Below are 27804 nucleotides of genomic sequence, written 5' to 3' on the forward strand. Positions count from 1 at the left end.
ATCCTAATCCAACTCTCTTTCCCTTTCAACCTACACAACCCAAAGAATGGGATCCTCTTCTCTACTAGGTAGTCCCTTGGGCTATCCTACTTCTCTCCTCGAGTGCAACATAAATTGACAAAGAAATCTCATTACTAGAATTCAAGAGATTTTCAATATTAATTTTATAAATAAAAACAATTCTTCACATAGTGTTATAATTTCTACATAATTTCGTTTCCCATAACTTCATTACAATGATAAAATACCAACTTAACTCTAAAAAAATAAAATATCAACTTAACTCTAAAAAAAAACTCTGTCCATAAAATAAATGAGCAACAACTTTACATTTACATAATAAAAATATGAAATATATTTACATATTTATAACTGATCATATATATTTCAAAGAAATAATATTTTATAGTGACCTAATTAAATTAAGTATAATAATTGATGAAATGAAATGATATTTTAAGGTCCACGAGACTAAAAATAGTCTATGAGACCATTAGTTCCCTGTTTTTCGCTCTTTGCAATTCAGTCCTTTTCCGATTCAAATTGATGATGAGCTGACCCAACCTTCCAACAATCTCCTCGCTAAAAAGACAATGCCAAGAAACTGATGCTAACATGTTCTCATAACTTTCTCTTATGTCTTTGAATGCATCACATTCCAAAATGAAATGTTTTTCCGATTCCACAGCCCCAGACGTGCAAAATGTGCACACCCTTTCTTCCCAAGCTTCTTTAGGCCTTTTCCACCATCCTATTTCACACCGAAGTTGATGTGAGTTGGTCCTTAATTGAGCAATAAGAACCTTTGCCCTCCATGAAATGCTAGCTCCAATGAACTCTTTTTGTTGTAAATCACACGTAGGGTTGAATTCCTCAATGTAATATTTCTTCTTTCTACCCAACTCTTTTCCCCATACCTTTTTACGAAACTTCTTCATAACAAAATCTTTTAGCTCCTTGCTATTCATGGGACAGACATTGAGGTAGATATCCCATTTTTGCATCCATGTGTAGTTTTGTTTCATCCATGTTTTCTTTCTTTCAGTGATGCCTTCATTGAAGATAACATTAGGCCATCTACCTACTCTCATTTGTTCAATTGTTTTTAGGTATCTTATGAGTCGCACCATAGCAATTGCTTCAATGGAAGTTGCTCCTGTTTCACTCAACATTATCTCATAAGGTGCCAAACTTTTTATTTTGAACTTGCTCATTATCAAACGTTTTTGGATTTTCTCAATTTGTTTCCATTTTGAGATGGGAGTGCTGCTAGCCCACAATTCACACCCATATAGCATCACTAGACAAACTGGGAGTCCAAAAAGCACTTTAATCATTTTCCAATCCCATAACTCTACCTCTCTACATCTGTTTTGAAGAGCACATAATGTTTTCCACCCTCCTAAAATTCTCTTCTTTCTGCAGTCCTCCCAATTGAGTTTGTTGTTGAAATCAATCCCAAGGTACTTGTACTCCTTTACTTCTTCAAGAATGTTGTCTTCAAAGAAGAAAGTATGCTGGCTATGCTTCCTTTTATTAGAAAAAATCATTATTTTGGTCTTGCTAGTATTGAATTGCATCCCCGCTGCTCTACAAAAATGCTCAAGGGCATATAAGTGCATTTGCAATCCATGGGCCAATTTAGAAATCAATACAATATCATCAACACATAAAAGAAGCTTTATCACAAACTCCCCCAACCGAACACCATCACCTTGCAGATTTAGCCACTCTTCCAATTTATCAATATATAGACCAAAAAGAGTGGGGGATAGAGGGCAACCTTGCTTGACTCCAATGTCACTTCTAAAACTTTCTGAAATACCTAATGAGGTTCTAATTTTGACTTTCACTTCTTCATAAAGTCTATGGACAACAACGCTATAATGCACAGGAATTTCAAGTTCTTCCATTCTACGCCACAACTTATCCCTAGGGACTATGTCAAATGCTTTTTTGAAGTCAACAAAGCAACAAAATACTTCTTCCTTGTCCTCCCAAACCTTTTCAACAATGTGTCTCAACATGATGCCATGATCCACTGTAGAATGTTTTGGCCTAAAACCCACTTGTCCTTTTGCCCTCTTTTCTTTTACTTCTGCCCACTTGCTAATTTTGTCTTCTACCATGCTGCCGAAAAGCTTTGGAAACAAAGGATTGATCATAATTGTTCTATAGTTGGATGGATTATTAATGTCTCCACTTTTAAAAAGGGGTATTGCTAGGCTAGTTGTCCAGTCTCTTGGGAATCCTTGTTGAATGATGTTGTTGAACATTTTCATGATGTGCGGTGCAAGAGCGTTCATTCCCCATTTTAGATCATCTGCTTGAAATTCAACCAAGTCCTTTGCCTTTCCTGTTTTCAGCTTCTTAATTCCATTCTCCACCTCCTGTAATGTGAAGAGCTTTGAATTTGTGTTGATCCTAGGGGGGGACTCTGCCTCAGATTCTTTCTCATAGAGTTACCTTGCATAATCAAACCATTGATTGGCTGTAATATTATTTTCAATTTGCTTCTTCCTTGGTTGCAGTTCCTGCCAGAAAAGCTTTGGATTATTCTTGCTTAAATATATTAACTCTTCTCTTCTTGTTTGCATGAACTCATCTTTTTTCCTTTTTAGTGTCTGCTTATATAACTTTACATTCCTCTTCTCTTTTCCTACCTTTTTCAAGGTTCTCCTTGCCATTTTGCATTCCTCATAGGAGCGACGAGATCCGATGAGATAGGAGCGAAGAGGGCTCAGAAATTGACTAAAAGCTATTGAACTCAAACTCATAATCTCTGTATCTAATCCATACATGAACCGCTTCCAACAAATAGTTATAGTGAAAGTTAGAGACCGCTGCATTATATTATGGATCCACTTTGTTCACAGTAGCTAAGATTTCTACCTCCATTGATCTATAGAAGTTAAGAGGAGTAAAAACGATGCTCGTTCACAGTTCAAGGAAGCGAAACCCGAGAAGAATTCAATCACTATGAAAGGCCCTCTAGATTGTGGCTCATGTATATATTTCGGGATTGGTTCATTTATTTGCACCAAGAAATCTGAAATTTTAAGATCCAAAGCGATAAATTCAAACAATATTTTCTGATAATAAAAGAACATGAATGCTGCAAGAAGAATTCAAATCTAGAAATCAAACAACAACTACCCGATCTCCGTACCCAGTGTCTCCGTATCCTGTTGTATGCAGGTTTGGAAGGTTTAATGCTATTAATTGACAAGTGGGTCGTGGAGCATGGGCGAGTGTAAAGAACAAAGATTTCAGGCAGTGGCTTGAACATAACCGAATTTCAAAGAGCAGTGCAGGAAAAAGGTAACAGGTTTGGCATTTTACTGTTTACAGGTAACATGCAACATGAACAGGCGGGCAAGCAGAGGACAGGGTTTTGTGAACACAATGGACAGGCAGCGTGAACAGGGTTTCATGAGCACAGAGCAGTGAGGCAGTTAACTTCTAAATAAGTAAACGTTCAGAACATGGAAAACGCTAGAAGAGACAAGGCGTAAAGAGCAAAGAAATTTTAGATTTTGTGGAAACAAATCATTTGGGTCAAGTCAAAATTGTTTCAACAGACAAAACAGGAAGGTGGATTTGGGTAAACGCAAAGCAATATGAGGGCATTTTAAGGCGTAGGATTGCTCACCTTAAATGGGGACAAATGAGAAGAAAACTGATCAAGATCAAGAAAAAGAAAAATAAAATAAATAAGAGAAACAAAAATAAAGAAGAATCAATCATTTACAGTCCCACATCTACACCTCCTACTTGGTCATCAGATCTATATGTCCAAGAATTAATGAAGGTCAAAACAAGGCTGGAGATTGCGGAAGCCAGAGAATAGGAAAGAGACCGCATTTCAGAGATCACAATTGCAAACCAATATCTAATGGAAGGTAATAGAATTTAAAAAAAACAGGTAACAATGTTACAAGAGGCTCTAGAGACAGGGAAACAAGAATGGCAAAACATGAAAGAAGTAATAACAACAAACAGAGATGTGATAATTTCTAAACAAACTCAGGTAGATACACAGGTATCTCAGCAAACAGACATTTCCAAAGAGAAGGCAAAAATGAACAGTGGGAAAGATAGTCCAAAAGAAATCAAAGCTAGAGCTGAAGACACTAATGGTTACATAAGGACAGAGGAAGAAGAAGATGCAAGTGATCGCAGAGCACAGGAATAGAACAAAAAGAAAGACAGGACAGAAAAACAAACTTTATTAGCAGGGGAATAAGAGATTATGGGAAGAATGAAAGTACTCTAAATCTGACAAGAGACTTTTTGAAAGAGAAACTACATTGGAAAGAGCAAATTTGCCAAGCAAGAAGGGTTGGGAGGATATGTGAAGAGAGGCCTCGACCCATAAAAGTCACCATGGCAAGCGTACAAGAAAAACGACAGCTTTTGGGCAAAAGAAAACTCTTGAAAGGCTCATACTTCTTCCTTGATGAAGATTTAACCAAAAAACAACAAGAGGAGAGAAAGGATGAAGTGGAGAAAATTAGAACAACAAGAAATGAAGGGAAAAGGGCATGGTTGTACAATGGGAAAGCCGTTATTGCAGTGTTTGGGCCTCCAAACAAATCAGCGCAGCAAGCTGACAATAAAGAAAAAACAGAGAATTGACAAAAAGGGGTGAAAACTCAAATTTGAGTCTTATGTGCCAAACTGTGTAGCAGTCAAATCCTACCCAGGTCTACCTAAGTTTAGTTTGTTGGTATTGTATAGGTTACCCTTGGAGGAGGGGACCTGGGTTAGGGCCTATTGCGGGAGGTAGATACACAATGTGTCTCACGAAAACTCATGAACATGATGGTTGCAAAACTCCTGTGTTTGATGGTTATTTGAAATTGGCAGTTTAGACCAAGGTCACAGAAAATAGTATTCCCAATACCATTTTAAACAAATTAAACGCACCTAAATACCAACCTGATTTCCCTAATTTATACACTATTCCCAATGCCATTTTAAACCAATTAAACACACCTAAATACCAACCAAATTTCCCTAATTTATACATCATATCTCATTGTTGTTATTATTATTATTTTTTAATGTAATATTTATCATTATTATTATTTTTATACACTTTTATCTCGAAAAGTTTACGAATAATACCTTTTTATACACTTTTTCCCTCTTTTGTTTCACTTCACCAATTATACCTTTTTTTATACACTTTTTCTCTAATTTTAAACTTCACCAATTACCCCTTTATGTATAGTTCTCTAAATAATCTGAGTATGACAGACGTGCGATAGAAGAGCCAAAAGCCAGCCGAGACGAGTCTTCGAGGAGAGAATTATAGCGAAAGAAAACTCACAGAGATACAAAGCCAACAGCAGAAGTGAACTTCAAGCGTTTGTAAACATGGACTTTCGATCGGCGACTGCCACGCAACAGCAACAGCTGCATGTCGAGAGAAGAGTCGAACATATCTTTGAGGCATTGGTTAACGTACCGCCGGGCTGTCAATCTGTGATGTAAATTTAAAATCGCTCTTTACTTATATGCAAATTCATTATTAATTTTTTCTTAGTTCAAATCAACTCCGATATCGCCATTATTAGACCTGCCAGATTAGTAGACCTGCAATTATCTGGCAGTAGCCAGTTTCATTTTTCAGTTTATTTGTCTGAAATTGACCCTATAAATGTACATCAAATTGTGTCAATGCCATTAGCAGTTTCCATGTGATTCTGTTTAAAACTCTATTGGCATATACAAATTAATTGACTACATTCATGTTCGTGTCTAATGCCTTTTAGGGTTTTCGATTTGAACAATGATAGTAGTGCTGTTTCTGGAGATTTGAATAATGATTTCATCTACATCAGGGTTATAGGCCTGGTCTTTTTGCTTCTGTCCACATTGCCCTTTGCTTTTATGACTTGGCTATCCCAGCGAAGTGATAATTTTGATTCCATTAATGAACTAATTCTAAAAGTCACTCGTAATATGAAACGCCAGTGTAACGAGAGGTCGGTGCAGGAACTGTGTGCCATTTCAAATTATGGGAACTGAGATTGGCAAGTGGACACTATCAATTCTTCTTCAATGTGCTTCCATTAAGCGCCAGAAGCATTACAGCTAGGCAGATTATGTCAGGTCCCACAAGGGGCCCATTTTCATGTGCAATAAACAGTCAAAGGGCAAACCACTAATCACAAGCACTTTTCTTTGGCTAAGCTGCTGCGACCTGGGAGTCTTCCAGCGCAATCATTCAGGCTTTGTACCCTGCTTTAACTGCTTCTTTATACCTCTGGGAGAACTGAACATTGTTGACTTTTAGTATTGGAAATGAAAATTTTTCATCCTGAAGGATTAAAGAATAGAAATTGTGAAATTCTAGATGGATAATTGGGAAATTAGAAACTAATGAACAACTGAATTTTCTATCCGAAAACTAGAGTGTGTCATAGTGTGGTACCTCGAAAGATGGTTCTGCATCAAAGCCAAAAGGGTAGCCTTGTTAAATGACGATGAATCCTAGTTACCAAATGTTTTCTGGCAACATGTCTATGTTATAAATTCCAATGGATGACATGAGTGTCTATTAATGTTTTCTTGTGGGGGGCGGGGGAGAAGGACAAGTTAGAATGTAAACCACACCACTGGAATAGGTAAAAAAGTATAGAGAACTGTTAGCAAATTATATCGAATACTATGCAGTCAAGGTTTGCGGGTATAGGGACAACGAGCGATTTTCTGGAAATTAGGGTACAAAGGAGGAAATAGTAAAACTTAGAATGTAAAGCAATATCAGATGATAAAGCTCAACAGCCCAATTCACTAATAATTTGACATTCTGTACTCATAAGTGACAAGATCACAGGATTTCAGCTTAACTTTTTTGTGTTAGATTCAATTTTTAAACAAGTGCATATAAAAGTACTGAATGGCATTTGCTCACGTGTTGTAAATCATATCAGTAATACCAAAATTAGGTAGTAGAGTCTTCTATTGCTTTTTCCTGATCTACATTTTCTAGATACCCTGTCAAGATGCTCTCCAATTACTCATCACTTTCGGGAATCAGCTTATCGACTAGGTTTGTAGTCACAGGTGACTCAACAAGTTCATCCAATTTGATCTTCTCATCCATAGATATATCATAATGCATGAACCTTGCAAGGACCTTCCTTGTACCCTCGGTCTTTTTGAACAATAAGTTGACTGGTACAATGAATGCAGACTGAGATCGAGATCTCTTCCTTATTAGACCGTGTTAAAATTGGCAACTAGGGCCAAACTCCACCTTGGACAGCTCATATGACAGAGATGCTATTTTTATTGGATTCCTCTTTTTGAGAGGTGTAGGATTGATCTAAAGATCATCTCGTTCTGACAAGTAGAAATGAAATTATGAATTTATTTCTTCTAGGGACAAATTGACAAGGTCGGCCAGAAGTCTAATGTAGGCTCATGAAGCCCAACATACATGTCTCTTCACCTTCAACGTTGTGTATAAATAGAAGAGGCATTTTCCTCATTTGGACACATATCAACTCACACATCTCTCTCTCTTCATCTGATTGGGTCGTACAAATCACACGTAGCCTGTTTTTCTCCACACTTGCAAAGGTTTCACTGCACATTTCTGTTCTTTGCGTTGACCGAGTTGCAGCCATCTTTGACCAACGTTGATCAGGCATTGTTTGACTTCATTTGATTGCAATTTTTGTGGGAGAATCTCTATTTTGGCAGGCCGCATATTCTGGCACAGATACCAAGATTTTTTGGACAGGTTGACCAACGTTGACTGCAGCCCTTTGATCGCAGAAGCTGACTGTGCGTTGACCAGATTTTTCAGGACTATTTTAGGCATTTGGACCGTCTTTGGAGGCCGAGTTGATTGGGTTTGACCGAGCTGATTTGGAGGAGACTTTTTGCTGGTTTGACCAACGTTGACTTTCTGGTTAAGGCATCCTGTTGACTGCAGTTTGACTTGACTGTTTACAATGATTGGGCAAGTAAATTTTGTATGATGTACTCTCTCTCTCTGCTGAACTTTTGAAGAATAATAAGAAGATTTGATCAAAGGGCTTTCCCCGCATTGGGGTTTTTTCTCTGGTATCCACCAAATATTGTGTCCTCTTGTCTTGGCTTGTCTTCTGCTTATTGTTTATGTTCTATCTGCATTTACTATCAATGTTAATGTGATCGCTAATCTGGAAATTGATATTGGGCTCATAAGAAAAATTAAAGTAAATTGCCTTAAAGTATAGAACATACCATTGTTATCTAAAATTAACATGGTATTAGAGCTGAGGTGAAGACAAAGCCCAAGCAAGAGTGAGAAAAACAATCACTGAGATTTGTTGGTCAAGGACAAGATTCAATGGCCTCCTCATCTTACTTCAAATCTGATGATAAGCTCAATGATAACTCTGATTATCATGCATGGAAGATGTCTCTTGACTTGACTTTGGAAGAGCATGATGTTATGGACTATGTGTAGGGAAAGATTGCTGAACCTCCTTCAAATGCACCGACTGCCGCTAAGACAAAGTACAAGAAAGGTGAAGTCAAAGCTAAGAAGATCATCAGGGATTCTATTCATAAGCATTTAGTTGCTTACATCTCCGATTTGGGCACATCTAAGGAGATGTATGACAAGTTGGTTAGCATGTTTAAAGCTAGCAATGCAAACCAAGTCCTCTTTCTCAAGAACAAGTTGAAAGACATAAAGAAGGGAAGAGGAGAAGATATCCAATCCTACTTCATGAGGATCACCGAAATAAAAAATGATCTTCTATCAGTTGGAGAAGTTATTGCTGACATGGAGCTCATTCTCATTGCCCTTGAAGGTCTCCCTCGTGAATGGGATGTGTTCAACACTACTGTCCTCAACAATGACCGGATTCCAGGTTTTGATGAATTGTTGACTAGATGTACTCAAGAAGAAACTGGGATGATAGAGAGAGGCATGCCTTCAACTAGGAACGATCCTACTGCATTCTACGCTCATGCTAAAAAGAAGAACAATGCAGGTTCAAAGAAGCAATGTCAAGGAAGATAGGATTCAAGGATGGAAGAAAGGATAGATGCTTCATTTGTAACAGGTTTGGCCATTATGCTAGGGAGTGTCCTAATAAAAGGGCTACACCTCTCGATGATGACAACAACAAGCACAACAATCTCAGGGGCAACAACAATCAAAGGAATGGCAGGTTCAACTACAAAGGAAAAAGGAATGCTCTCGCTACTCAACATGGAAATGGCTGACCTCCCAAAAGATCAAGAAACTCTAGGAATGATGAATCTAATGTAATAGATAACAAGAAAAAATAATTGTATCTTATATCTGTCGGTGCCCTCTCTACTGCCTCTCCTCCGGATACCTTGGGAAATTGGTTGATTGATAGTGGTGCCTTGAGGCACTTCACTGGCTATAAGGAAGCTCTTTCAAATCTGATAGAAAATGATACAAATTTGGAAATCATTCTTGGAGACAATGCCACCTATCCCGTGAAAGGAGTTGGGAATGTTACTCTTCAATTGAATCAAGGCAACACCATTCATTTACAAGATACTATATGTACCCAATCTAAAGAAGAACCTGGTATCTATCTCGACGATGGAGGACAAAGGATTCAAGGTGGCATTCATTGATGGAAAGGTACGTGTTTAGAAAAGAAATTTCAAAGAAGCATTTACTCTTGGATTCAGGGTTGACACCTTGTATCAAGTTGGAGGAAGTCCATTGGGAGCTATGTCTTGCGACACATCTCTTCAATCCGAATTACGGTACTGAAGGTTTGCTCATCTTCATTATAAAGCCCTACTCGATGCAAGGAAGATAGTGGCAGGTATGCCTGAATTTAAAGTAGAACATGAAGGTGTTTGTCAGGGATGTGCCGAAGGAAAACATACAAGGGGAACATTCCCCTCAAGTGATAGCAAGACTATCGATATTTTGTAATTGGTTCATTTTGATCTATCTGGTATGTTGCCCATGACATCTTTGGGAGGATGTTTATATTATGCTATCTTTGTGGATGACTTCTCCCGCAAAACTTGGATTTATTTCTTGAAGAAGAAGAACGAAGTGTTCACATGGTTCCGCTTTTTCAAAGCCTTGGTCGAAAATCAAACAGGGAAGATCAAAATATTGAGGGCCGATAATGGAACCGAATATGAATCAAATGAGTTCAATGACTTTTGTAGAGAAGTTGGCTTTAAGAGGAAGACTACTAGCGAATATACTCCTGAGAAAAATGGTGTTGCTGAAAGGAAGAATCGTTCTATTATAGAAGCCACTCGTGTCATGCTTCATGATCAAGGCCTTTCGAAGTTCCTATGGGGAGAAGCTGCCAACACTGCCGTGTATGTTCAAAATAGATGCCCTCATCAAGCATTGGACTCCAAAACTCCCGAAGAAGTTTTCACCGGTAAGAAACCTGATGTTTCTCACTTTAGAATTTTTGGTAGCCCCGTGTATTTTCATGTGCTGAAAGAAAAGAGAAGCAAATTGGATGCATTTGGGAAGAAAGGAACATTTGTGGGCTATAGTGAAACTTCAAAGGCATATAGAATCTATGTGCCTGGTCAAAGAGAAGTGGAAGTCATGATGTCACCTTCGATGAAGATGTTACCCTTGGGAAAATTAGGAACCTTCCTATTCCAAGGAATGACAAAGAAGCAGATACATGAAAACAGGGAGAATCGCAGGATGAGCCGATGCTCGATGCTGCAGGACTGATGGATCCCATTGCTCCACCTCCCCATGAGCCCTCCTCCTAAAAAGGGAGACCCTCATGGCTTAGGGACACTCTCGAAGATGCCGAGAGACATATTGCACCAAGGGGGACATTTTGTGAAAGTAAGAAGCCGAATAGGTACCAAGGGTACTTAGTTGCCATGAGCACCATTGTTCAAACTGAACCTTGCACATGTGAAGAAGCTGTGAAGCACCAAGTTTAGAAGGATGCTATGAACGAAGAGTATGAGTCGATTATGAAGAATGATGTCTGGGATGTGGTCCCTAGACCCAAGGACAAATCTATTGTCACCTCGAAATGGCTCTACAATATCAAGCATGGAGCTGATGGAAGTGCTGAAAAGTTCAAGGCCAGGTTTGTTGCTCGAGGCTTCTCTCAAAAGGAAGGTGTGGACTATGATGAGATATTTGCACCAGTTGCCCAATATACCACCATCCATTCGATCATTGCCCTTGCTGCCTCTCAAGGATGGAATTTACATCAAATGGATGTCAAGACCACCTTCTTGCATGGTTCACTTAAGGAGGAAGTCTATGTAGAACAACCCGAGGGGTTTGAAGTTCTAGATCGAAAGACACATGTATGCAGGTTGAAGAAAGCCCTCTATGGGTTGAAGCAAGCTCCCCGGGCTTGGTATGAGAGGATCGACAACTATCTAATGAAGTTGGGTTTTACAAGAAGTGAAGTTGATCCAAACCTTTATTTCAAGGTTGAAAATGATAGACCTCTCATCTTGGTACTTTATGTGGACGGTCTCTTTCTGACAGGTGCAAACGCTCTTATTTATCAATGCAAGAAGGAGTTGGCTTCCGAATACAAGATGAAGGTGTTAATTTATGCAACTAGGGTCAAATTCCACATTGGACAACTCAGATGACCAAGTTGATGCTTGCATTAAATTTCTCTTTTCGAGAGGACCAAAATCGACCTAAAGATCACCTAATTTGGTTAAACGGAAGTTAAGTTTTGAATTATTTTATTATACATACATTATGGAATGGGTCGATGCTAACCACATGGGTTACTGCTTGGGTCAATCTTAACCTCAAGTTAACCCTAAAAGGAAGCGACCTCAAGTTCATTTCAACACATCATCATCTTTCTATTCTTCTATTTTCTCTTGGCTCGCATAGGTACGTCGGAAGGAGTTCGCACAGGGTCCGAAATTACAGGCGAAAGGTTCGCTCTGAGTTTGGGTTTTCTGGATCTCGGTCGCTGGCACAGATCAGGACATTTTCGTCCTTGGTCGCAGGCACAAAATAGGCAAGGGAGTGACTTTGGCTTTTTGGTTGCTCGGAGACAGTTTAGTGAGAGCGACTCTGGGTTCAGAGGCAGATCAGAAGGTTTCAGTCCCCAGTCGCTCGCACAGAGTAGTCCTGGGAGCGACTAGGACATCTCGGTTGCTCGCACAACTATAGTAAGGGAGCGACTCTGGGTTTCAGCTGTATTATGCCACAGTCACACGCATGAAGGCCTCCTGAGAGTGACTCTGCAGTCACAGTCGCTCGCATACAGTATCTGAGAGAGCGACCCGAGAGTTTCGGTCGCTCGCAGACAATGTTGATGAGGGCGACCTAGTTCCGATCTAGGGTTTGACATCTTGGCTTTAGTCAACTTCAGTGATCTGGTAGATCTGTTTTTCTATATGCTGTTACACAGATTTGTAGATCTAATTTGTTATTATCCGCTGCAATTACATGTATTGTGCTCATTGTACTCTCCACTGAAATCTTTTTATGACGATCTACTAAAGAAGAAGATTTGAAAGGGTTGCCCCCTAGTGGGGTTTTTCGCTGGTCTTGGACCAATCTGCTGCCTCTTATGGTTGTACTGTTGTCTTCTTTGTCACTGCATATTCTTTCTTCAGTTACATTTATGATTGATTATACTACTAATAATTGGATGCATTATTAATGAAAATATATATTGGGCTAAAGTAACTGATACAACATAGAACAATCAGAAAATTTAACATGGTATTAGAGCTGAGGTGAAGGACAAGCCCAAAAGAAGACAAGCATTGAAGCCCTTTCTTTCAATTAGCAAATTGTTGGGTCAAGATGTCATCTTCTACCTTCAAGGAGCATGAAAAGTTAGGTGATGCATCAAACTTTGCTGCATGGAAAGTCAGATTGGAAATCATGGATGACAACAATGATGTGCTACAATACCTCAGAGCTGCTGCACCGATTTTCCCGCATTGGATTTTTCCGGGGACTATTTTGTCCAAAAATAACTGTGTTCTATGTATCTTGTTCTTTGCTTAGTTTTCTGTTTCATGTAATCAAATTTTAGGTACTGTAGGCTGCAGAAGTAATTTGCTTCAGTATTCAGAGAATAACTTGATAATGTATATTAAAATCAAATAGGTGAAGTAGATTCAGATTTGCTACAGTAGGGGTTCCTTGAGGATTAAGAGTTTTCACATGGTATTGGAGCTTTGATAATGAAACAAGAAGAGCAGATCCAACGTTGAGCAGAGAGGTCAAAAGCTGCACTGGGCAGCAATTCGAATCCCCTTGAAGGGATTGCACAGTCCTTGCCGGGAAGCAAAGATTCCGAGGAAATCTCTCTTTGAGAGTTGATAGAGAGGTACGATTTCCAGTTCGTGGGTTTACAGAGGCAGAGGGAGTGACGCAGAGCCTCAATGCAGTGCTTGAAGGACGCAGTTTCTGCCAGGGCAAAAATCTGTTGGAAAAGAGCGAAGACACATAAAAGGGGAATTTTCTCCTCAGAGGACTTTTCTCACCAAAAGTTCGAATTTTTCACTTGCCGAGCAGCAGACCAGTGTTGAGTAGTGACTAGAGGAGTCAATTCGACAGTTTAGGTGAGATGGCATCACATGGGCTCAGAGATCATAATAGGTTGGAAGGAGCTTCCAACTATGTCATATGGAAGACCAAAATCTTAGCTTTTTTGGAGGAGTACGATCTCGAAGTCTACATCAAGAGTGTTGTGGTTGTTCTCGCGAACAATGATCAAAGGAAGAAGTACAAAGTCGAGCAGGGGAAGGCGAAGAGTTTCATACGCGATGGAGTTCGAGATCATGTAGTCTCACACTTGCAGGGCAAAGATACAACCTGAGAGATGTGGGAAGCTTTGTCTTCACTATATGAAGTTTCTTCCGAACAACAAAAGATGTACCTAGAACAAAAGTTGCAGCGGACATTGATGCAGAAGGGAGGAGTTAACTCCTATCTTCAACATCTTCAGGACACCAGAGACTAGCTTGTTGCAGTGGGGCCTACTCCTCAGTCTACTGCGATGGTAAGGATGGCCCTGAATGGAGTCTCAGATGAATGGCAAGTCTTCGTCCAAAGTATATTGGGCAGGGAAAGACTACCTTCATGGGAAGAGATGTGGGCAGCCCTTCATCAAGAGGAATTAAGGAGGGACCTGGTAAAGGTCAACCTCAATGGCAGTAGTGGGAGTGGCAGGAAGACCAAGGAGGAGGAGGAGAACACAACTCTAACATCAAAGGGACAACAGAAGCAAAAGCGGAAGGACATTTCGAAGGTGAAATGTTTTAGATGTGGCGAGATGGGCCACTTTGCATCTCAGTGTCCTTTGAAGCAAAAGGATAAGGATGAGAAACATGATCCTAAGGCTGCTCCAACAAAGATTGACGAAGATGAGTTTGCCATGAGTGCCCATGCATCTCCAGGAGGGAAATAGGGTGATATTGAGTTGTAGTCGGGAGGACTACATGTGGGTAGGATCCTTGAGGAGTCCACCTCTTGGATCAAATCCTTGCTACGGGAACCTGAGATTCAGCCGTAGCAAGATGGAATTAGTGTCAGATAATGCAGTGGATTGTTTGGAGAGACAAATGTAGTAGCCAGAGAGCAGAGACTGATCAACATAGAGCAAGGTTGACAGCAGTGCAGTTGGCACAATGCAGAAGTTAGCAGCAGTGTAGAAGATTCATAGGGTCAGAGACTAGTAGCAGTCAGATTCCAACATTCATGGTATTATGTTGAACACAGTTAAGTTCAATAATGTTGGATGTTTTTCAGTTGCTTCTCTCAACAACTGAGTTGCAATACGAATGCAGTGTTAGCAATGGCAGTACTAGCAGCATAGCAGATGCAACATTTGAGAGGGAGCTGTAGTACAAATGCAACAGTGGCAGTGGTAGTGTCATGGGTAGCAGTACAGTTGCAGCAGCAGCAGCAACAACAGTGCGAAAAGGAGATGCTTCAGAGACAGAGCAACATGCAGTTGGACATTGTTGCTAGAGCACATTTATCGCTAAGAGGGAGTGTTAGTTTTTGGTAGTATCGGATGTGCTCTAGCCATGAAAATTGGTGGAGAGGCTAAGGCACATGAGTTCTAAAGAACCCATAAACCATTTGGTGAAATTCCACCCAGATTATATTTTATTAAAGTAATAAATATTTTTAATGGGGTTCCTAACTCTAAACTTAGGAAAATTAAAATATTAATCAAAATATGGGTGAGAATGATCTAGAAGGCGGATCAAGTCATGTTTTAATCTTAGCCGTTGATTAGAGACTTAATCTCAGCCGTTGAAGTCTCAACGAGAAAAGTATAATAAGGAGACTTGGGGTTCGTTTAAAAATATACACGGAGAGAACAAATTGATTTGGAGTTCGATTTTTGGGGCTAGGAAGCTGAGAATTCAAACTAAGTGATCAGTTGCAGCAGAGGGGAAGGGATAGTTTGGGAATACTGACAGAGAGGTGGAGAGAAGCTAGTGGAGGTAGCGCAACAGCTAGAAGCACTAACACTGGGCCAATCTAGGCCCATGTAGGCCTGACGTAGAGCCAGAAGGGCCAGCGCAGAAGCTGAAGTTGCCCTCCATGCAGAAAGCCGGAACAACCGGGAAGGTTGACGTAGTGGGCATAAGAGATAGTGCAGAGCTGAGGCAGAGCTTGAAAGGCTGGTGCAGGGCCTACGCAGGGCGAACGCTGAGGTGGTTGGGGTTAGCCAGTTTTGCTGCCGGATCAATTGGAATCTGCCGGGTGAAGTGAGGTACAACTCACTCAGCTTCTCTGCCATTGTATTTCTCTGTCACTAGATTGCCAGGGGACATCCAACATTTGTATTCATAAATACTTCTTAATAATAGAAAACCCTCAAAGCTGCGGCACTGGTTTTCTCGCATTGGGTTTTTCTGGGGACTATTTTATCCAAAAATAACTGTGTCCTATGTATCTTGTTCTTTGCTAAGTTTTCTGTTTCATGTAATCAAATTTTAAATAGTGTAGGCTCCAGAAGTAATTTGCTTTAGTATTCAGAGAATAACTTGATAATGTATATTAAAATCAAGTAGGTGAAGTAGATTCAGATTTGCTGCAGTAGGGGTTCCTTGAGGATTAGGAATTTTCACAATACCTACAAGCGGATGTCATGATGAAGAGCCATCTCGTAAGGTATGATTTGATTTAATATGATGTTTTGATTTCTTGAATAATATCTGGATAATGCAGGGGCTACTCGAACAAGAGTTGTAAATACAAGTACAATTAGCATTCATGTGGTGGATGGAAGAAGCATGATGAGAAAAAAGTAGTCATATAACGAAGGTTGCAGATATGAAGAAGGCCACTTTCCATGAAGAAAGGAATGGTATGATTTGATTTAATATGATGTTTTGATTTCTTGAATAATATCTGGATAATGGGCTACTTGAACAAGAGTTGTAAATACAAGTACAATTAGCATTCATGTGGTGGATGGAAGAAGCATGATGAGAAAAAAGTAGTCATATAACGAAGGTTGCAGATATGAAGAAGGCCACTTTGCATGAAGAAAGGAATGACATGATGAACTAAGGAGGAAAGCGATTGATGGCTATTGCCCTACCAGGAAGAAGCTCAACTAAATTTCATGACATCAAGGAGAGAAGTTGATCAAGCAGCTGAAGGACCCACAAAGAAGAAGTTGCTGATGTATAGGAGAGTCCCTAGCTAAGAGGGAGCTCTAATAGGTCCCTGATCAAGAGGGAGCTTGGATTGGATCACCCCTGATTAAAAAGGAGTGACAATTGTGTTTTTCTATTTCATGTGTCATGCACTAGACCAGGACTAACAGCTGTAAGTCTAGGTGAAGGCCATGAAGAGAAATGTAAACACATGATATCCTCCCTAGTTGAGAGGGAGAGATAGACACAACATTCTTGTCTTCACTTTGGAAGAAAGAATGGAGGATTGGGTAATCATCTGGCATCCAATGCTCTTTGAGGATGTGTAGGGCATCCAAGACAAGAGTAGGCAAGAGGACCGATATTCTTTGAGGGCTGGGAACCCAAGATAAGAATAGTCCTAGAAGGTCATACTCAGTGAACACTCGGGTGGGTATGTACCTTGAGAGACAATGATGAAGGTGTCTATAGTCATTGGTCTCGCCAACATTGTGCTCTGATCTAATGAGAGATAGAGCTGTCAGTCAAGGCCTTACTGTGGAAACAATGTTGGTTACTATGATGCTATACAGATGGGTTACCAATTTGATTCTTCTTATGAGAAATTCTTCAGATTGAGAATGACCAAGTACTATCATGAATACCTCCCTAGTTAAGAGGGAGTGTTGAAGAAAGTGTAACTAGGTTCGGTCTTCATGACATTGTAATTATGATTTTTGTAAAATGAATTTATTATTCCTTGTTGCATGGGTTTCATGAGCAAGAGGTTTATTTATTTAGTGGCTCCCATTGAGAGCCTTAGGATGTCAAAGAGTCAATGTCATGTATAGAAAAGTCTAAACAAGCACAATCCTCCAAGACAAGCCCAAGAAAGTGTCTGCAATCAAAATGATGCAAAACACAGTCATGTCGGCCTGCAAATAAATTAAATAAGCTAAAGAAGTCATGTCGGCTTGCAAATAGAGACACACCATTTCACATTGTCATGTCGGCTAATGATGGAGAGGAAACAACTATAAATACCTCGCTAAGGTCACCACAGGAAACAAGAATCTCGAACAAGTTTGAAATCTCGGATGGGTACAAGAAGGTACAAATCTCGGTGATGAAGTACAAGATCTTGGTGATGGAGGACAATGATTCGACAATGAAGAACAATGTCTCAGTGCAAGCGATAAGTGTGCCTCGACCTCCTTATAACCACAGTCTTAATACTGAAACGCAGTCATAAAAGAAAACACAGTCATAGTGTTGGTGAAGGAGACGACTTCAGGATACCACAGTGGCACACACAGTCTCGACATAATCTTGATGAGAAGACACTTTTTCTCAAAGGTGCAGTCATGATCTTAGCATAGATACAATCTCAATGAAGACACAATCACAAGGCTATAATATCAGCTAAAGGTGCAATGATGAGACAGTCATGATCTCGGTGGAGTTAGGGACAAACCTCAATCATATATATGGAAACCTCGTTGGTATGGTGAAGAAGTAGTCATGGTCCAACTATGATGATCTCAGCAGTGAACAAAGGAAGAGGATTGGTGTCTTGGTCTTGGAGTGGCCTAATCGGTCAAGGGTCATGGTCTTGGTGTTCGTCAATTGGAATCTCTATGAGAAGAATTTTGTGCAGGTTTTCCTCTCCAAGAGGGAGAGGTTTTGGCCCTGGTAGGATGCCAACATCTTGTGTTCTTGTCTCTTTGTTTTGGTAGCTATTTGATGACTGGAATAAGAAGAAAAATTGAAAACACCTGACAAATAGTTATCATGCAAGAAGAATCTAATTAACTTAACTGTCCTAGATTCTTCAACAGACGGGAATATCATTTACCACCAAGGTAGGCAGTTGTCACCAAGATAGGAACATCATTTGCCACCAAGGCATGCATCTGTCATCGAGATAAGAACATCATCTGCAAGCATTTCTCACGAAGACAAGGACATCATCTGCCACCAAGGCAGGTATTTGTCACCAAGATAGGAACATCATTTTCCACCAAGGCAGGCATTTATCACCAAGATAAGAATATCATTTGCCACCCAGGCAGACATCTGTTGCCAAGACAGGTATATCATATACATGCATTTGTCACGAAGACATGAATATCATCTGCCACCAAGTCAGGCATTTGTGTTTGACATTTAATTCATAATTTCCTCCTTCCCTCTAAACTTAGATTGAGTTGTCCCTATATCATCACATCGTGAAATATCATTATAATATTGTAATGTCATTGCATCTATATTAGAGTCATATCAACATAATAAATGAAATCACATGATATCATAATTCTCATAGGTTAGTATTGAGATTTGGGGCATGAGGGGACCACCTCATGTTATCTCATCCCTTCATTGGTCTTTCCACATATGGGGACTCGAATCAGACATAAACACTTATCGTATGGAGAGAACATAATTTTCCTAGACTAGTACTGACTCTTGAGATTCGAGGAATGAGAGGACCACCTCATGTTATCTCATCTCTTCATCGGTCTTTCAAGATATGGGGATCCGAATCAGAGACAAGCACATATCACATGGAGAGAACATAATTTTTATAGGCTAGTATTGATTTCTGGGGCATGAGGGGACCACCTCATGTTATCTCGTCCCTTCATTGGTATTTCAACATATGGGGACCCGAATCATACATAAACACATATCATACGGAGAGAACAAACCCATAATTCTCATAAGCATTCTTGTCATGATTCTTCAATTTACCAGAATACCCTCCATCATCAAATAGATTGGCTTCCATGAATTCATTGAATAATCATCTACAAATATGTGTCACCAAGATAGGAATATCATCTACCACCAAGGTAGGCATTTGTCACCAATATAGGAATATCATTTGCCACCTAGGTAGGCATATGTCACCAAGACAAGTATATCATTTGCAGGCATCTGTCACCAAGATAGGAATATCATTTACCACCAAGGCAAACTTTTGTCACCAAGATAGGAATAACATTTGCCACCAAGGCAGACATCTGTCACTGAGATAGGAACATCATCTGCAAGCATCTATCACCAAGACAGGGACATCAACTGCGACCAAGGCAGGTACTTGTCACCAAGATAGGAACATCATTTGCCACCAAGGGAGGCGTCTATCACCAAGATAGGAACATCATTTGCCACCAAGGGAGGCGTCTATCACCAAGATAGGAACATCATTTTCCACCAAGGGAGGCGTCTATCACCAAGATAGGAACATCATTTTCCACCAAGGGAGGCATCTATCACCAAGATAGGAACATCATTTGCCACCAAGGGAGGCGTCTATCACCAAGATAGGAATATCATCTGCCACCCAGGCAGACATGTGTTGCCAAGACAGGTATAGCATCTACAAGCATCTATCACCAAGACAGGAATATCATCTGCCACCAAGTTAGGCATTTGTAGTTGACATATAATTTATAATATCCTCCTTCCTTCTAAACTTAGATTGAGTTCTCCCCATACCATCCCAGGCAGACATGTGTTGCCAAGACAGGTATAGCATCTACAAGCATCTATCGCCAAGACAGGAATATCATCTGCCACCAAGTTAGGCATCTGTAGTTGACATGTAAATTATAATATCCTCCTTCCTTCTAAACTTAGATTGAGTTCTCCCCATACCATCACATCATGAAATATCATCATAATGTTGTAATGTCATTGCATTTGTATTGGATTCATATCAACATAATAAATGAAATCACATGAAATCATAATTTTCATAGGTTATATTGAGATTTGAGGCATGAGGGGACCACCTCATGTTATCTCATCCCTTCATTTGTCTTTCGACATACGGGGACCCAGATTAGACACAAACACTTATCACATGGAGAGAACATAATTTTCCTAGACTAGTACTGAGATTTGAGGCATGAGAGCAACAGCTCATGTTATCTCGTCCCTTCTGCGGTCTTTCGAGATATGGAGATCTAAATCAGAGACAAGCACATATCACGTGGAGAGAACATTATTTTTATAGGCTAGTATTGATTTCCGGGACATGAGGGGACAACCTCATGTTATTTTATCCCTTCATTGGTCTTCCAACATATGGGGACCAGAATCATACATAAACCCATAATTCTCATAAGCATTCTTGTCATGATTCATTAATTTACTGAATACCATACATCATCAAATAAATTGGCTTCCATGAATTCGTTGAATAATTTGGCTCTCTTTCAGTCATTGTAATTATATCATCATTTTCTTCTAGGAAATAAATCCACATCTTAAGTAGTAGGAAATTTCATATGTCATCACAAGAGACATATTGTTATTGTTATCAATACTATCTACATAGATTTGGTTATTTTTATGCATGACTTATTAAACACCTCATCATATAAGTTTAGAAAACATAATAATATAGTTTCATCTATACATAATTTAGCCACGGAAAGAATAATTGTTCAAACTCTCATTTTGAGTCTAAGTTAATCAATCCTAATAAAAGAAATAGGGAAAATGATGACGCATAGTGTTTGTGTCCTCCTAGATATCAAACCATGGACTATATTGGTTCCATTGGAGCTTAATTTGTTCAATTTTCTGGTTCTTGAGTCGTCAAACCTTGTGGTCCAGTATAGAGAATGGTTTGATTTGGAGATCACCCCCTTGAAAACCATTAGATTCCACTAGTGTGGCTTGATGCTCACTTGGTGGTGGTTTATGGTAACATGAATTCGATGTTGTGCCTGAGGTTGTTCTTTTATTGCTGTATGTCCTCGCTGCTTGAATCCAACCTAAAGCCTTTGGACAATTTTGTCTATAGTGTGTATCACCACATTCCCAACACTTCAATGGTCTCGATTCTTTGTATGATCTTGATGTTGACTGAATCCACACTTGAGATATCGTGGAGAAAATATTTAACTCTACTTGGTGTGGCCTTAGGGGCAAGTTTCGAGTTGAGTTGCTGTCACTCAAATCTCAACTCCTCCATCTAGGCTAACTCCTAATGAAGCCAAGGGGGGTGGACCTTATTAAAATTAAGAAGGCTTGACTAATCTATGTTAAACAAGTCAAGTTCTAGGAGTTAATTACAATAACCAAGATACGTTTATCCACCAATATACAAATGATAGCAAAAACACTCAAAGCTTGTAAATCAACTCATGAGTAGAACAACCATCCGCAAGTATGAGATATAGCAATGACAATATGAATGGAAAACTTGAAAGAAAATGATGTGAGTAATGACTAATGCCAAGTAAAAGAGCTTTGCAGAAGTAAATGCTTAAAAGTAAATTTTGCGATTTCGCTTGAAAGTAAGTACTTGGAAATGAAAGGCCCAAAAATAAAATGTTACTTGAAATGAAAATGGCAATGAAAGACAACTGAGTACAAGGGTGCTAAATAGAGATGTAATGGAGTGTGCTCTTGGTTCGTTTTAGATTAGAATTGGGTTATTGCTCGAGGTTAAGTCAATTGATTGCAAAATTGAAGCAAGTTACAATTCACCTTCTTCCCCAGACCTTATCCTCGCTGGGGCGCCAATCTCAGAATAAGAAGACTTAGGGGAAGAAGGGTCCCTAATTTAAACTACTACAACCAACAAGGTGGAGGTAAATTAATTCTTAAAAAGTAAATCTAAGTATTGAAATTGAGAATAGATCTAATCTAGAAAGGACTTGCTTGAATGCAAAGGAAAAGGTAACTAAAATAGATAGCTAATGAAAGGAAATTATAACTACTCTAAATTGTTACAATAAAATGAAAGATTGGATTGCATGAAATGAGTAAATTGCAAGCTATCCTAGATTGCACGAAATTGCATGGAATGAAAAAGGAAAGTTAAACTAGATTGTGAGATGGTGATTACCTACTTTACGTTAATTTGATCGATGATAATAAAATGTAAATCACTCAAGCACAACCACAAGACACTCACCCAAATGGGGAAGAGGGATACTTACGGGGAAAATCCCCTAACTCCCGAGAAAATTAGTGCTTTTATTAGATTAGATTACAATCCTTGATTTGATCCCTCACGAAAAAGAGGAGATCAAAGATTCAAAACCAAGAGGAAATAGAAGCTCCCTTGCCAACAAAGGGAGGAGAATCAACTTAAGAGAGTTACAAGGATCCTTTGAAGGGTCAAAGGATGAAAAGCCCCTTCTAAGAGGTTACAGGGTAGAAAATGTTGGTTTTGTACGAGGATTGGTTATATGTAATATTCTGGTGCTTCAATTCTTCAAATCTGGGCCAAAACCAACAGCATTCCCCCTTGTCCTGTCACGGGTCTGCAAAAATCAGTGAGATAATTATCTTAGAAAGTGCTCAAAAAATGATTTAGAACTACCTAGGACTACTACCATATGATGAGAAAAAATTTCTAAGTTAAAAGAACTGAACTCCTACACTACTTGACCAAGGGAAAAACCAAGAAAGCTTGATTTTTTCTTAGTCAATGTACTGCTGTTCGGACAACAATAGTTTAGAGGTCTTATATGCTTGATGTTCAATGAAAATCACAAGTAAAGCAACCCAAAGAAATTGATGTTTAAATGAAGGAAGGAAGGGGAGTTTTGGGGTTGCTTGAAACCCTTTGGGAAGTCCTTTGATTTGATGAACTTGTGTGCTTCTTGGTGTTTCGAAGGTGGTTGATCTAACCAACGATGTGCCCAACTTCCAAGCTTCAAGTACCCTGTGCTACACCTCAATAAAGCTTACTCAATCGATTAGTAATATTAGGTGATGACTTGCAAACAAGAAAAGAAAAAACACGCTATTAACAATTACATGATGAATCCAAACTAGTTGCAAACCAATCAAGAAGACATATAAGTACTTACTTGTCTTCCCCTTGGGCAACACTGCCCCTACTTGGGCCCAATTTGACTAAATGAGAGCAATAAACAAATTAAATCAATTCAAGTTACCTCATGCCAAGAAAGAGCATCACCACAAGTTGCACCACATGGCCCTGCAAAGTCTTTTTCTATTATGAATAGCAAGTACAAAATTCATCAGAGTATCCCCAAGCTCAAGCTTCCAACCATGAAGAACAATGAGCCAATGAGGTTTATTTATACAAGTTTGGGAGAATATCCCAAGAACATGAGTGCGAACAAGTGTCAAGGAGGAGATAATCTCAAGACGAAGTCGAGCTGCTAAATGGCTGAGTAACTGCCTGTAGGTGGTAGCGAGTTCCTCCTCAAACTGCTAGCGCTGTAGATTCATCTGTTGGTGCATATGGGCAGGTGGAAGAGCTTCTGAGTGTGGCAACATATGGCTGTGCCATCTGCCAATCCTAACTCGCACTTAGTCTCAGTGATCCCAGCTCCAAAACAAGTCTCAAATAACTACCCCTTCCACTGCTGCATAGTGCCTCCTTGCTGGCCTGCGTACCTCTGTTAACTGGCTGGAAGGGACTGCGTGGGAGCTGCTGTAGTGGTAGTGTATTAAATGGATGCCATGTGTATTCAAAGGGATAGTTAACTCCCTCCTTCTAGCCACCTTAACTCAACAAACTCTAGCTGCTAGAGAAAACTGAACTCTGGCCTCTCTTTTGGTGGAATTTGCGCCCCAACTGGCTGTGACAACTGTTAATTCATCCTCCGAAGTGGTAATGAATTCAGCCTCCAAGGTAGCCTTGAACTCAACTTTTAATGGCCAAGCCATCCCTTGACTCCTTTGACTTGGAACATGACTTTAATATGTCCCCAACTTATTTATTTTTGCAATTTTCTTGTCTTTTTTCTTCACTTTTGAGTAAAAGTGGATTTTGGTGAGGAACTATCTATTTTTGGGACCTCAAAGTGGATACTAGGATAATGTTGGTGCTTTGAGCACTCACATGTCACCAACATTTCCTAACACCACTTATTTACATTATTACATAGAAAATTTATTAAAAATTCCTTCCTGCAAGATTTTTTATTTATTTCAAAAATCATAAATTACCTAGTCGAATTCCGTAAGACTCTGGATATGACCTAGCATGGTAATATACAATGACCCTAGACATTAGAAACCCAACTATTACGCTGCACTCCAACTTTGGAGGTATATGAGTGAAAAAAACTCTACTAATTACTTATCGTTAAAAAGTGAAAATAATTATTCAGGTGAAAAAAACACTCTAGAGTGGACTCACTTAGTAATTAGTTCCCAAGTTGCCTAAAGTCTGTTACATAAGTTCATCATGCTAGTGTTCATTCATTACAATTGCTCCACAGGGGTACGAAATTTGAAAGAAGAAGAGAGAGAGGATAAAGAGAGAAAAAGTGATAGGTGCCTTGTACATAGGCCATGGGGTCTCCATATCCTGCTAGGTACAACTTAGCAGGTAACATTGACCGTCCAATTCTCTTCCTTCTCCTCTTGTTCCTCTCAAATAGGTTTGAGGTTTCTGTAACTTCAAACTTCTTGGAGGTGCCCCACGAGGTGCAGTAGCCATCCTCGCTAGATTATTATATCTTCCATAGGACCCATATTGGCACCTTGCAGTTCTTGTAGTCTTTTCTTTGGAGGTTTCGTTTATCATATTCCAAGGTTTCCTTGATTCTTCTTATCCATCATTTTTTAGACTTGTCTAGCCAAACTTCTTGTTGCTGCCATGGTGGTGGGTTTCCACATGGCAACTTCTGCTTGAACTAAAGGATCAAGACCATGAAGAAATCTTTCAGCTTACTGTTTATCATTAGCCATGTAGTCCACATGATGGACTAATGCATAGAATTATGCTTCATAGGCCTCTATTGATCTTCCATTTTGTCTCACTACATGAAAGGCTCCCACCTGTTGGTGTTTGTATTCCTTAGATAAGAACCTTGTTCTAAAAGATTCCTCAAACATTTCCCATGTAACTTGCAAAGGAGTGACTTGTAATTTAGTTTCTTCATTTACCCACCATAATAGAGCTTCTCCCTTGAGAAGGCTCATTGCTATCTGTGCCTTTTCCATTGTGGAGTATGCCTTAAAGGATAGAGCCCTCTTAACCCCTACAATCCAAGCTTTTGCTAATGAACCCTCATCTTGACCTATGAATTTAGGTAGTTTGGATTTTTGAACTTCCTTCATAATATCTATTGTTTCTCTACTTCTCTCAACATTGGTTAAAAGGTCTTGGTCTTGCCTTTGTTTCTGTTTTGATTCCCTTTTCTGATTTTGTCTTGGCCTTTGAGCTTGGTTAGCAATCCAATCTTAAAAGATGTTCGTCATCTATCCCCAGGGAACGTAGTATTGCTTGCTCAACTGGGGTTCCAACCCTTGAGTCAACTTGAGGTGGGGTTTCAACTTTAGGAGTTACCTGAGATTATCTTAAAAGCTTGAGAGCCATGATTACTTCTCAGGATTTCAGATAGCAGATTGCTTTCAAGGTTTAACACTTGAACCTCGATTACATTACTTCAAATTAGGACCACTCTTCCCCATTACTAAAAGGCTACGTCCTCAAAGCAATATGAGTCGATAGTATTTCAACCCTTCCCAATTAGCGTCCAATAATTTGATAAAAACCAAATATATATATTAAGATATGTACATAATATTTGAGGCATCTCACAGTAGCACCATTATATATATCAATGATTAGATTGTTCAATTATGCCTAGTGGGTTACGGCAAAGACTATAGACCCAACAATGTTGCATTAAATAAGCACCGTAATATTTGAAACATCTCAAACTAGACCAATATATATATCAGTTTGCGTTGTAATCAATACATGTATGTCATATACCTGTAACATTAAAGGGACAGGCCTAACAGGTTGGCGGAAACTGTTCCAACCTGTAGTACCTGTAACTTCAAAACTGCAACTAGACAACATTGTTTGCTGTTTATAGATTTGTGTGAACTATAGAGTTGCACATACTGATAATCTGTGGCCTGCCCATGTCCTACCTTACACCCAGACCCTTGCTTTACTGGTCAGACTGTTGTCTTTCAAGGTCCTGGGCTGATAGTATTTTCAGGGTTACTATGTCCTATACATCATAAAGGATCTGCACCTAACATAAATACATCTTTTATTCTCTATTTTATTAAATATATAATCAATATTATGCTAACAATCCTAAAGCTCATTTTAGGAAATGTATAACAGTTCTAGTGGATGTTTAGCCATTAATCTATATAACTGAATGGTAGGATGATATTGACCTACCATTGAGAACAACAAGATTTGATGCAGATGAACCCTTTGCAACAAATTTCTGTTTGAGGACATTGACTGAATCTGTAGGGTCTGGCGTTCAAAGCATCCCCAGCAAATGACCTCATCCCATCTCTTCGTCTAGTGGGTACATCATAATTGGGTTCGTTACTCTTAACATATTTTCTTTAACCAGATAATTACTCACTGTTAAATGCAATAGGCCTACCAAAGGTACATAAATATGATGGGAGTTGAGGGATTTATAGTGCCAGTGCCATGCAATCTCTGGCTGCCAATGCAACGATGTTGTAGAGGAGATGACTCTCGGACCGATTCTCTTGAGCTATTTCTTGGCATTTTCTATTACATCAAAGCCTCACAATCTGGAATGGGCCAACACCGTTTGCTTAGCATTGGGACAGGCAATCAGGATTGATGCATTACAAACCTGGACGCAGCAGTCATGATAATGTAAATTTAGAAGCCCAACTACAAGAGTTGGATCTGCTTGGACACTTTGTTGCACGGTTGAGCGCACCACAGACGTTGTTTTGGGACAAGTCGAAGAGTAAAATCTCAATTGTAAGCTGCCCTCACTGAAACTCGAACCCAAGATCAAGCCATTACTAATTATGAATATGAGCTCAATAATCCCAAACATACTTGCTCTTACTGTGCTTGTTATATTAAACAAACTACAATATCTTTGGATAAACCCACTCTAATTAAATTGTTGAATTTTCCTTACACCCTAGGTCCGGTCTATGGCTAGACAAGCACACAAACACACTAGAAGTGCTCAACCACGAACAACTTTGCACAAGGGAAATATAACAATTGTGAAATCAATAACAATACATAAGAATATTGGCCCAAATCTTACTTCTCATTAGTCCATAAATAAGAAAACATTAGGGCTGTGTACCAGGGATCATGGCCTTTTGCAACCCCTGATACGACTAGTATACATTAGTTTACAGTGAAATGCACAGTTTGGCCTTTGGCTGATCTAGGGCTTGAGATCTGATCCTTTAGATCTTCAATCTGCCCACTAA

At 39.4% G+C, this 27804-nt stretch overlaps 1 protein-coding gene across 2 annotated transcripts in view; it reads left to right on the top strand.

Moving 5' to 3' along the window:
- Nucleotides 1-5220: 5220 nt before the first annotated feature.
- Nucleotides 5221-27804, top strand: part of ERA1 (Prenyltransferase family protein) — a 381172-nt gene continuing 358588 nt past the window's right edge. Inside the window, exon 1 of one of the 2 annotated variants that reach the window (XM_089416732.1) lies at nt 5221-5495. In XM_089416732.1, coding sequence (XP_089272858.1) covers nt 5383-5495 — 113 coding nt within the window. In that variant the 5' untranslated portion in view covers nt 5221-5382. The remainder of the gene's footprint in view (nt 5496-27804) is intronic. The other variant, XM_089416731.1, reaches the window with a different exon arrangement.

Source organism: Pinus tabuliformis, chromosome 3_2 (assembly GCF_031772625.1).
Source record: "Pinus tabuliformis cultivar Carrire ecotype Pingquan chromosome 3_2, CPIR1, whole genome shotgun sequence".
In the NCBI taxonomy this organism is placed as follows: domain Eukaryota; kingdom Viridiplantae; phylum Streptophyta; class Pinopsida; order Pinales; family Pinaceae; genus Pinus; species Pinus tabuliformis.